This window comes from Calypte anna, chromosome 25 (genome assembly GCF_003957555.1).
Source record: "Calypte anna isolate BGI_N300 chromosome 25, bCalAnn1_v1.p, whole genome shotgun sequence".
Taxonomy (NCBI): domain Eukaryota; kingdom Metazoa; phylum Chordata; class Aves; order Apodiformes; family Trochilidae; genus Calypte; species Calypte anna.
This window is the reverse complement of record NC_044270.1, coordinates 2,097,383-2,108,419: the sequence shown is the minus strand read 5'-3', so window position 1 is coordinate 2,108,419 and position 11,037 is coordinate 2,097,383. Positions and strand designations below refer to the sequence as shown.

The following is an 11,037-nucleotide window of genomic DNA, read 5'->3' as shown; positions in this document are numbered from 1 at the left end:
GGGGCAACCTGAACCCTAAAGGGGCAACCTCAACCCCAAAGGGACTGGTAGCCCCTCAGCACCCCCACGTTGGTCCCTGCTGCTCCAGCAGGATCTGACCTCTCTCTCCGTGCCTGAATTCCCCAAATTCCCAAAAACCTCCCCCAAGGATCCCACCCGGGTTCCACTCCCTCCTCCTCCTCCTTTCCCATTTTCCATCCCTCTTCCAGGCCCTGGCGGATGCTCCAGACTCTGAGGGGTTGGGATTGACACTTCCCAATCCCAAAGGGAAAACCCTGGGAGAGACCAAGCCTCCAGCAGCAGCTTTATTAGGGGGGGGGTGAGAAGGGGAGGGAGGATTTGGACCCAAATTCCCATTTCACCAAGAAATTCCACCCTGAGGCAAAATCCCTGCTCCAGATAATCCCATGGAGAGGAGGGTGGTGCCTCCCCCCCCCTAAAATCCCATGGAAAGGAGGAAAATCCCATGGAGAGGAGGGTGATGCCTCCCCCCCCTTAAAATCCCATGGAGAGAAGGGTGTAGAGAAATAAGATAAACCAGGTGCCTCGAATTGCCAGTGAGTGGGTGTGAGTCCACCTGTGCCTGATTAGGACAGGCCCCTATTGGGCATGAGCAAGACCAGGGGGCCAATAAAGGTGGGACACACACCCACAAAGACCTCAGCTCACTCTGGTGCGAGGCATGGAGAGGCCAGCAGCTCGTTGAGCCTCTGGAGCAAGAAAGGCTCTTCCCGCTACAGAAGGGTGATGCTTTCCCCCCCCCCCCCCAAAATCCCATGAAGAGGAGGATGATGCTTTCCCCCCCTCTAAAATCCCATTGAGGAGGGTGATGCTTCCCCCCACCCCTCAAATCCCATGGAGAGAAGGGTGATGCTTTCCCCCCCCCCCCCCCCCCCCTTTCTGGGCATCCCCCCCCCCCAAAAAAAACAAAGGGGGGGATGGTGCTGAGCAGCCCCCAGCCCCATCCTGCCCTGGGTGGGGGAGAGGTGAGGAACACGAGGCCACCGTGGGATGGGTGGGGGGGTGGGAATCCTGGGGTATTTTTTGGGGGTCTTTTTGGGGGGGGTCTCAGATGTTCTGGCAGCAGGGGGTCTGCCTGCTCTCCTGCTGGGTGGGCAGCACCCGGATGGGCTCGATGGTTGTGCCGGGGCCAAATTCAGGTTCTGGTTGCCCCGTGATCTGCCTCTGGGAGACAATGCGGTAAATCTCTGGGAAAAGGGAGGGAAAAGGGGGAAAGAGCAGCAAAATGTGGGATGGTTGGACCTGAGGGAAGCTTAAAGTTCAGCAGGGACACCTCCCCCCAGCCCAGCTTCCTCCAAACCCCATCCAAACCTCCAACAATTCCAGGGATGGGGCAGCCACAGCTTCTGGGGGCAACCTGGGGCTCAGCACCCTCACCCCAAATAATTTCTCCCCAGTTTCTCCTCTCAATCTCCCCTCTTCCAGTTCAAAGCCATTCCCTCTCATCCCATCCCTCCAGGCCCTTGTCCCAAATCCCTCCCCAGTTTTCCTGGATCCCCTTCAGGCACTGGAAGATGCTCCAAGGTCTCCCCATTGGATCCATCCCAACTTTCTCCCCTTGGCTCCAGAGCTGCTCCAGGGCCTCCTCTCAACTCCATAAATCCAGAGGAGGATCCATCCCTAGCCCAACACCCAGCTCACAAGGTGCCAAATCCCCCATCACCCCCCCCCCAATGGGGAGCAGCACCCACCCCCAACATCTCCCCAGCATGGTCCTGGGAGCACCGAATGCCTGGAACCACCTCAACATCCCCTTTTCCCACTTTTCCTTCTTGCTTTTTACCTGTCAGGATGTTGTGGAAAGCCATCTCCACGTTGGTAGAATCCAGAGCTGAGGTCTCGAGGAAGGAGAGCCCGTTCTTCTCTGCAAGGACAAGAGGAGCTTCCAACACCTTGGGAAGGGTGGGAAAAGGGGCAGGGAAATGATGGGAGGAGGGAGAGGATGGGGGGAGAGCCCGTTCTTCTCTGCAAGGACAAGAGGAGCTTCCAACAGCTTCAGCTGCCTTGGGAAAGGTGGGAAAAGGGGCAGGGAAATGACGGGGGGAGGGAAGGAGATACCTGCAAAGCTCCTGGCCTCGTCGGTGGGCACAGCCCTGAGGTGCCTGAGGTCACTTTTGTTGCCCACCAGCATGATGACGATGTTGGCATCCGCGTGGTCCTGCAGCTCCTTCAGCCACCGCTCGGCGTTCTCGTAGCTCAGGTACTTGGCAATGTCATAGACCAGGAGGGCTCCCACTGCCCCCCGGTAGTACCTGGGGGATGAGGACACACCGAGGGGACAAAGTGACAGCACTGCTCCTCAGGAAATGTCTGCTTCCAGAGTTAAAGTTCCAGCTGGAGGCTGGGATGCAGAGCCAGGGACACTGAGGAACGTTTTGTCCTCTGGAAGGAGGAAAGGAGTAAAAAGGTCCCACCTGGAACCCTCCTTTGGGGAGGAACAGACAAAAGAAATGACCAAATTGACCCAACAGAGGATTCCATCCCATCCACCTCATCCTCAGGATAAATTGGAGGGATCACCAGGCTCAAACCCTTTTTCCTGCTTCCCTTTCTTCCCCTCTCCCTGTTCCATCTATTCCTCTGCCTGTGCTCCTGCTCCCTGCAGCCTGAATCCCTCTGTTCCTGCCTCCAGATCCCAACTGCTCCCAGAATTCCAGCCTGGACTTTGTCTGGCCTTCTTGGCCACCTGGGCACACTGCTGCCTCCGCTTCAGCTTCCTGGCAATCCAGACTCCCAGCTCCCTTTCTGCCACTCTGTGCCCAGCCTGGAGCTCCCCATGGGGTTGTTGTGGCCAAAGTGCAGGACCCGGCACTTAGAATCTTGAACCTCATCCCCTTGGGATCATCCCAACTCTCCAACCTCTCCAGGTCCCTCTGCAGAGCCCTCCTGCCTTCCAGCTGATCCACACTCCCCCCCCAGCTTGGTGTCATCTGTGAATTTATTAATTGTGGACTCAATCCCCTCATCTAAATCATCACTAAAGACATTGAACAGCACTGGGCCCAACACTGATCCCTGGGGGACACCACGGCCGCCATTTTGGACACCACAGTCGCCATTTTGAGGCAGCCCCGTTCAGCACCACTCTCTGGGGGCCTCCAGCAGTTCCTGACCCAGCACAGAGAGCTCCTGGCTGATCCACAGGTTTTTTTTTTTTTTTTTGAACAGCACTGGGCCCAACACTGATCCCTGAGGGACACCACTGGTGACCGGCCACCAACTGGATCAGCCCCATTCACTCTTGGTGGTGACATTTTCAGGGTGAGGGACCCTGAGGAGGGTGGGAAGGGGACTCACGCCGAGGTGATGGCTCGGTACCGCTCCTGCCCAGCCGTGTCCCAGATCTGAGCTTTCACGGTTTTGTTGTCCACCTGGATGCTCCTGGTGGCAAATTCCACCCCGATGGTGCTCTTGCTCTCCAGGTTGAACTCGTTCCGGGTGAAACGGGACAGGAGGTTGCTCTTCCCCACCCCAGAGTCCCCGATGAGCACAACTGGAAGGGGACAAGAGGAAAATGTCAGCAGCAAAACCAACCCCATCCCAATTCCCACATCCCCAGCAGATTCCCAGCCTGGCAGGGCCAGGAGATCTCTCCTAGATCCCAATTCATCCATGGAAAAGCTGAGGAGCAGGACTGTCACCTCCACTCATCCCAGTGCCATCCCAGCTACCTGGAGTTATCCCTCCAGAAAATTCCCTGCCACCACCTGGAAGATTCCAGGCGTTTCCTTCCAAGCACCACCAGGAATGGGGAGGCACTGGATGCACCAATGATCCCAAAATGAGCAGAAACCCCAAACCAGGAGGTGGGTAGGGATAACCAGGCACAGCTCAACCTCTCATTTTCAGCCCAAGCTCCAACCCTGAGGGGATGGAGCTGGACTTAAAGACATGGTCTGGAAGGAAGCATCTTCCTCCTCCTCCTTCTCCTCCTCCTCTTCCTCTTCCTCCTTTTCCTCCTCCTCCTGCTGCTACTGGTCCAGCTGGAGATGGGAAGTCCCTGGGTGTGGGTGACTCAAGTGCATTTTTTGCCTGTCCCAGGCCTGTAAAATCTGGTGCAACAGGCTCTGGAGAGGCTTTAGCACAAGGCTCCCCTATCAAGTTTGTTGAGCTTCTGACTCAACAAGATCTTGATTTAATTTTTTATTTATTTATTTATTTAAAAAATTTCTTTCATTCCTCTGCTGCTCCTTTTTCCAGGTGCATTCCAGTTTCCCTCAGCTCACTCCCATTGGGACCAAGTTTGGGGGGAGAACATTTCTCCCCAATAGAACCTTCTTCTCCTTCTCCTTCTCCTTCTCCTTCTCCTTCTCCTTCTCCTTCTCCTTCTCCTTCTCCTTCTCCTTCTCCTTCTCCTTCTCCTTTATCTCCTTCTCCTCCTCCTCCTTTTCCTTCTTTTCCTTCTCCTTCTCCTCGTTATTCCTTCTCCTCCTTTTCCTTCTCCTCCTCTTTCTCCTTCTCCCAGAAAAGCATTGGGATGCAAAACCCTTTGGAAAACCTTTGGGAGAGGGAGGAGGAGCAGAGCCACACACGGACCCAAAGAAAGGTCCGAGGAGCCCCCATGCTCTCGGGTTCAGGTCCAAACAGGACCCAGAGCTCCCGCTGAGCAGCTCGGAAATTTGCATCGTGCTTTGGGATAGGAGAAGGAACCTCCCAGCTGGGGGGAAAATCGGGAGAAGGCTGCCTGGAACCAGGAGGAACCAGGAGCATCTCTTGTTTCTCCAGGAGAGAAGGAGCTGATCCCAGCAGAACCTTTGGAGAGGCAGCCCTGAAACTTTACCTCTCCCTTGGACTTTGCTGTGCAGATCCAGAGTTAAAAACTGAGTTCTCTGCTTTGTATTTAATTTAATTTTTTTTTTTTTGAAGGACTCCAGAGACCACCACAAGGCCAAGGAAGGGAATGCAGAGCCTAGAGCTGAGCTGACCTCTCCTGATCCTCCTGCAGGATCCCTTCGGAGAACAGCGTGACCTGAGCAGGAGGAGGAGAGGGAGGTCTTGGAGCTGATCCAGAGGAGATCCTGGAGATGCTGGGAGGGGTTGGAGCAGCTCTGGAGGCTGGGAGAGAGTTGGGGGTGTTCAGGGTGGAGAAAAGGAGAAGGAGAAGGAAAAGGAAAAGAAGGAGGAGGAGGGGGAGAAAAGGAGAAGGAGAAAAGGAGAAGGAGAAAAGGAGAAGGAGGAGGAGAAGGAGGAGAAGGTTCTGGGGAGACCTTGGAGCACCTTCCAGTGCTTCCTCCCCCATGAAAGCTGGGGATGGACTTGGGACAAGGGCCTGGAGGGATGGGATGAGAGGGAATGGCTTTGAACTGGAAGAGGGGAGATGGAGAGGAGAAACTGGGGAGGGAGAAATTCTTTGGGGTGAGGGTGCTGAGCCCCAGGTTGCCCCCAGAAGCTGTGGCTGCCCCATCCCTGGAATTGTTGGGGGTTTGGATGGGGTTTGGAGCCCCCTGGGCTGAGGGAAGGGGTCCCTGGCCATGGCAGGGGTGGCACTGGATGAGCTTTGAGGTCCCTCCATCCCAAACCAGTTTGGGATTCCATCACTTAATGCTTGGGGCCATCTCAGGGCCCTGCAGCTCCCACACCACAAAGCCTGCAGCACTCACCTCTCCCCAGGACAGATCCCAGTGTCAGACTTTTCCCCCATCACCAGATTCCAGAATAATTCCTGGATTTTCCTGGACAGAGGTGTCTGAGGAGCCAGGGGCTCCAGTTGTGGCAGTGCCTGGAATTATTCCGGGACTTTTTTGGGGGCAGGGCTGAGTCCCTGTGAGCTCAGTACTGGGGTTTTATTGCCGGGGGGTGGTTGGGACATTGCCGAGGTCCCAGGGGACACCTGACACCAGGTGTGTGGGGGGTGGCAGGACAGGGATGCTCCATAGGGATCCTGAGCTTCCACAGCCAGGAAAACCCAGGTGGCACCTCCAAGGGCCCCTCGGGATGGTGGATCCCCAGCTTTTCCTCTTGGGATTGCTCTCCCCAGACCCAAACATCCAAACCCCCCCGTGGCGCTGGGGGGCACCAGGACCAACTTTCCCCCCCCAGACCCCCAGGCGCTTCCTCTTTACCCCAATCCCTGTCAGTTTTACCCCAATCCCTGTCTCTTATTTTACCCCAATCCCTGTTTGTTATTTTACCCCAATCCCTGTCCCTTATTTTACCCCAATCCCTGTCCCTTATTTTACCCCAATCCCTGTCAGTTATTCCCCATTTTCCAGCTCCATCCCCGGGCTGCTGCTCTCTGAGGGGACCCCTGCACCCCAACTCCGCTCAGCTCCGACCCGACCCGGTCCCGAGGCAGAACCCACCTTTAAACAGATAATCGTACTCATCCTCCTTGCCCCGCATCTTCCCCACTCCCGCAACCTCCTCTCCAACTGGGCCAACTGGGATTTCCGGCCTTCCTCCAGCCCTGCCAAGGGGCTAAGATCCTTCCCGGCCATTGGTGCTCAGTCTCCTTCCTCCTCCTCCCCCATTGGTGGCCCGGGGTGTCTGTCACCTGCCAGGTGTGCTCACCTGGGGCAGGTAAAGGGCAGGGACAGGAGGAGGAGGAGGAGGAGGAAGGGAAAGGAAAGGAAAGAGGAAAGGAAAGGAGAGGAAAGGAAAGGAAAGGAAAGGAAAGGAAAGGAAAGGAAAGGAAAGGAAAGGAAAGGGAAAAGGGGGTGTGGGGGGGTTGTGGGTGGTGCCCTGGGGAACTTGGGGTGCGTGGTGTTGGGGGGTCCTGCGTGTCAGCAGGTAAAAGTCACCACCTGCCACGTGGGTCACAGGTGGGGACACTCAGGGGCACCCACTGGGTGTGGAAATAAAGAGAAAGAGGAAGTGGGCTTGCGGGAAAAAACAGGAAAATACAGAGGAATTTTCCCATTCCAGGGAAATGGCTGAGGGGGGACAAAGAGGTGCAGGCTGAAAGAGGGGAGATGGGGAGGAGATCTTGGGGGGAAGTTCTTTGGGGTGAGGGTGCAGAGCCCCAGGTTGCCCCCAGAAGCTGTGGTTGCCCCATCCATGGAATTGTTGGAGGTTTGGATGGGGTTTGGAGCCCCCTGGGCTGTGGGAGGGGTCCCTGCTCCAAGTTTTGGGCTTTGAGGATCTCAGGAGACAAAGATTTGGGGGGGAGGAGTTTCAGGAGGAACAAATCCAACCCCCAGGGTGACCTCTCTTTTGCTCTCCTTCCATCCCCTCACCCCATCCCATCCTCATCCTCCCTCCTCATCCTCCACGGCTCCCGTTCCCCCTTGGAAATCAGGGGGGAGCAGGGAAAGCTCCAGGGAGACCTTGGAGCAACTTCCAGAGCCTGAAGGGGCTCCAGGAAAACTGGGGAGGGACTTGGGACTGGAAGAGGGGAGATGGAGAGGAGGTTTTAGGGAGAAATTCTTTGGGTGCTGAGCCCCAGGTCACCCCCAGAAGCTGTGGCTGCCCCATCCCTGGAATTGTTGGAGGTTTGGATGGGGTTTGGAGCCCCCTGGGCTGGGGGGAGGTGTTTGGGATGGGATGAGCTGGTCTTGAAGGTGACTTCAGATACCAAGCAGTCTGGGCTGCTGGGATCCTAAGTGGTGCTTTGGGCTGGCAAAATCCCCACCATTCCCTAGAAACCATCAGGAGCAGAGGGATGGGGTCAGGGAAAGGGGGGAGGGGATGCAGGGGAATTTTGGCATCCTGGATGGGGTGGCCACGATCTGCTCCGTGGCCTGGGGGTGGGGACCAAGGGATGGCCTCCCAAAATATGCAGGAATTCCAGCTGAGCAGCAACCCTGGTGTTTCACAAGTCCTTTAATGATGGCTTCACCCTGCTGGACAGGGAGCTGCCCCCAGGCCCCTCAGAGGGACAATCACTGGGTCCTGCTGTCACCTCTGTCCCCTGGGCTCAGGGATGTTGTTAATTTGTTGGGAATGATCCCAGGACAGGCCCTGGTGGTGATGGGGACTTTTGGGGACAGCCACATCCAGTCCCAGGGGACCAAACCCAAGGGCAGAGGGAACCAGAGGCAGAGGGGCTTTTAGGGACCAAACCCAAGGGCAACCCCAGAACAGCTCCTGGGGTTGGTGGCCAGAACCTCCTGGTCCCTTCTTGGGGTATTTCAGTCCCTTAGGGATGGGTTGGGAGGTCCCTGGTTGGTGGTGATGCTGATCCAGACCCAAATGGAGCAGAATTCCTGGTTCTGGGTCTTTTCATCCTTTATGGCAGGATCTGAGCAGTGTCCAGGCTGCTGGGTCCCCTGTGCAGCAGGACAAGGGGGGGGTGACACCATCCTGGAAAGCAGCAGACCCAGCTGTGGCACCCAGAATGCTGTGGGGGGGGGTCCCCAAGGTGCCAGGTTGGTCAGAGTGCCACACAGCAGGGACGTTTCTCCAGCTGGGCTGGGACCTGGCTCTCTCTGGCAAGTGACACCGTGTGGCTTGGGCTGCTCCTCTGCTTCTGCCTCTGCACCTTGTGGAAGATCTCTGCAAAAAAAAATAAAGATAAATTAAATAAACCCCCAAAAGGTGTCTGAGTGTCAGGCAGAGCCCTCCAGGGACACAGCAGCCCCATGGAATAGGGGGGATGAGTCCAGGGGGGACACTTTGGGGTTGTGTCCCCAAGGGGCCTCCTGGGGAACTCCCTGAGCTTGGAAGATTCCCTCTTCCCAGCCTGGGGTTACCTCACCCCCTGCTGGGGAGGGCAGCCCGGCACAGCATGGGATGGGATGGGATGGGATGGGATGGGATGGGATGGAATGGGATGGCACAGCATAGAACAGGATGGCATGGGATGGCATGGAATGGCAGGGAATGGCACTTCTCTCCACACCTCCCCACATTCCTGCCCCACTCCCCCCGGGCTGGTTCTGCAGGTGCTGCAGCCTGAGTCAGGAGCTGAGCCCAGCAGGAAAGGAAATGGGGATTAAAGGGAGGGGGGAAAGAAACCCCCGGGGGGTGCCCTGAGGGCCAGGAGAACAAACCCAGAGGGTGTGGGTAGGGAACAATAAAAAAAAAAAACAAAAAAAAAAGAAACCAAACCCAACGCCCAACAACAGAGGCTGGAAACCACCCCAGCCAGCAAGACAACCCCAAAATCAACCCTAAAGGTGCTGCACCTCCTCCCCACAGCCCTGTGTCCCCCATCCTGGGACCCTTCAGCACCCACGGAGCACTCACGGGGCACCCACGGGGCACCCACAGGGCACCCACTCACCCACCCTTCAGGATGGTCTCGAATGCCTGCTCAACGTTGGTAGAATCCAGAGCTGAGGTCTCCAGGAACAGGAGCCCCTTGTTGTCTGCAACCAGAAACCAGGGGGATTCCCCCCAAAAAAGGATGGGGCGAGGCTCCACCTCGAGGTGCCAGGGGGATCCCCAACCCATCCCCTCCCCCCCTTTTTACCTGCAAACATTTTGGCCTCTTCCATGGGCACCTCTCGAGCCTGGGCAAGGTCGGATTTGTTGCCCACCAGCATCACCACAACGTTGGGCTCGGCGTGGTCGTAGAGTTCCTTCAGCCAACGAGCCACCACGTCATAGCTCTGGTGTTTGGTGATGTCAAAAACCACCAGGGCCCCCACAGCCCCCCGGTAATACCTGTGGGACACCCCCACCATCACCCTCAGCCTGCGGGCACCCTTCAGGAGGCTCAAAATGAGGGTTTTGAGGGCTTTTTGGGTTTTTTTGGGGGGGGGATTTTAGGTGTCCTTACGCAGAGGTGATGGCTCGGTACCTCTCCAGCCCAGCTGTATCCCAGATTTGTGCCTTCACCACAGCATCTCCCACGGGGAGGGTCCGGGTGGAGAATTCCACGCCGATGGTTGTACGGCTGTCATGGTTGAACTCATTGCGGGTGAAACGGGAGAGCAGGTTGGTTTTCCCCACCCCGGATTCCCCGACCAGGACAACTGCAAAAAGGAAAGATTCCAGCTGAGGAGAGGGAGGGATGCACCAGGACACCTTCAGGAATCATGGAATGGCTTGGAGGGACCCTAAAGCTCCCCCCGTGCCACCTGCATCCCACCAGGTCCCAAAACTTCCAACCAAGCACCAGGAATCCCTTGAGAACAGCAGAACCCCTGGGCTGAGCCCCCCATCTGCTGGGGGGGGGGTTGGGGGGTGCCAGCCAGCAGGACAAGGACACTGGTGAGGTGCTGAGGTGGCCACCCAGGCCTGGCACTCACTTGCCCAAGGGAAGACCCGGCCAGGAGCACCCCAAGAGATGCAGGACACCCCCACCCAAGGGATTCCAGGTGATGGGAATCACTCCCCCCCTGTGTCCTGTGCCACCACCCAGGGCACCCCAGCAAAATGCCATCTTTTTGATGCCCTCAGCCTGTGCCTTGGGGGGGAGGCCGGGGGGGTCACCCCAAATCTCTATGGACCCCATGGCCCTCACTTTTAGGGACACAGCAGAGGAAAGTGCCCACCCCCCCCTCCCAGATCCCAAGGTGGGTGGGGGAGAGGAAGAGCACCCCAATTTCCTCCCTCCAGCACCCCAAAACCTCCTCCTTCACCCCAATTTTTTTTTTTTGGGGGGGGGGGGGGGCTGTTTTTTCCCATCCATCCCAGGACTCACCCTTGAAGACAAAGTTATAATCCTCCTCGGCACTTCCCATCTCTCTCCCACCTCCGGTTTCCTCCTTCCCGCTGCCAAATTTCGGGGACGGGACAGGGAGGAGGAGGAGGAGGTGGAGGGGACAAAGGTTCCTTTGGGTCCGGAAGGCAGCGGGGGGGTGGGGGGGGCCCTGGGGTGGGGGGAAAAGGGGAGAGGAAGGTGGGAGAAGCACCCGTCGGGGCCGTCGAGGAGGAGGAGGAGGGGAAGGAGGAGGGGGAGGGGGGGTTGGTACCGGGGCCACCAGCGATGGAGTCCAGAAGGGGTGGGGACCGAGGTTGTCGCGGTACAGGTTGGACAGGTTGGGAAATGTCACCCCTGGGACCGTCACGGGGCGGAGGAGGAGGAGGAGGAAGAGGAGGAGGAGGAGGAGCCGGGGCCCGATCCTGAGTGCCGAGTCCAGGGGAGCAGCAGAAGAGGTCCCGGCTCAGCCCCCCCCTCCCTTTCCCCTT

General features: G+C 57.5%; 2 protein-coding genes across 3 annotated transcripts; both read right to left on the bottom strand.

The window, feature by feature from the left end:
- Positions 1 to 1,020: 1,020 nt before the first annotated feature.
- LOC103538303 (ras-related protein Rab-11A) lies at positions 1,021 to 6,402 on the bottom strand. 2 transcript variants are annotated; one of them, XM_008504640.2, is made up of 5 exons: positions 6,324 to 6,402; positions 3,319 to 3,514; positions 2,080 to 2,273; positions 1,805 to 1,885; positions 1,021 to 1,208 (listed from the first exon to the last, which is right to left on the bottom strand). In XM_008504640.2, exons 1-5 carry the CDS (start codon positions 6,361 to 6,363, stop codon positions 1,069 to 1,071), a joined length of 651 nt encoding a protein of 216 aa, XP_008502862.1. In that variant the 5' UTR covers positions 6,364 to 6,402; the 3' UTR covers positions 1,021 to 1,068. The 2 variants fall into 2 exon arrangements, with proteins under 2 accessions (XP_008502862.1, XP_030320886.1); XM_030465026.1 differs by having other exon boundaries at positions 1,060 to 1,185.
- Positions 6,403 to 7,768: 1,366 nt separating this feature from the next.
- RAB25 (RAB25, member RAS oncogene family) lies at positions 7,769 to 10,718 on the bottom strand. Its single transcript, XM_030465280.1, has 5 exons — positions 10,550 to 10,718; positions 9,683 to 9,878; positions 9,374 to 9,567; positions 9,189 to 9,269; positions 7,769 to 8,454 (listed from the first exon to the last, which is right to left on the bottom strand). The coding sequence occupies exons 1-5, from the start codon at positions 10,587 to 10,589 to the stop codon at positions 8,333 to 8,335; spliced, it is 633 nt and encodes a 210-aa protein (XP_030321140.1). The 5' UTR covers positions 10,590 to 10,718; the 3' UTR covers positions 7,769 to 8,332.
- Positions 10,719 to 11,037: the final 319 nt, after the last annotated feature.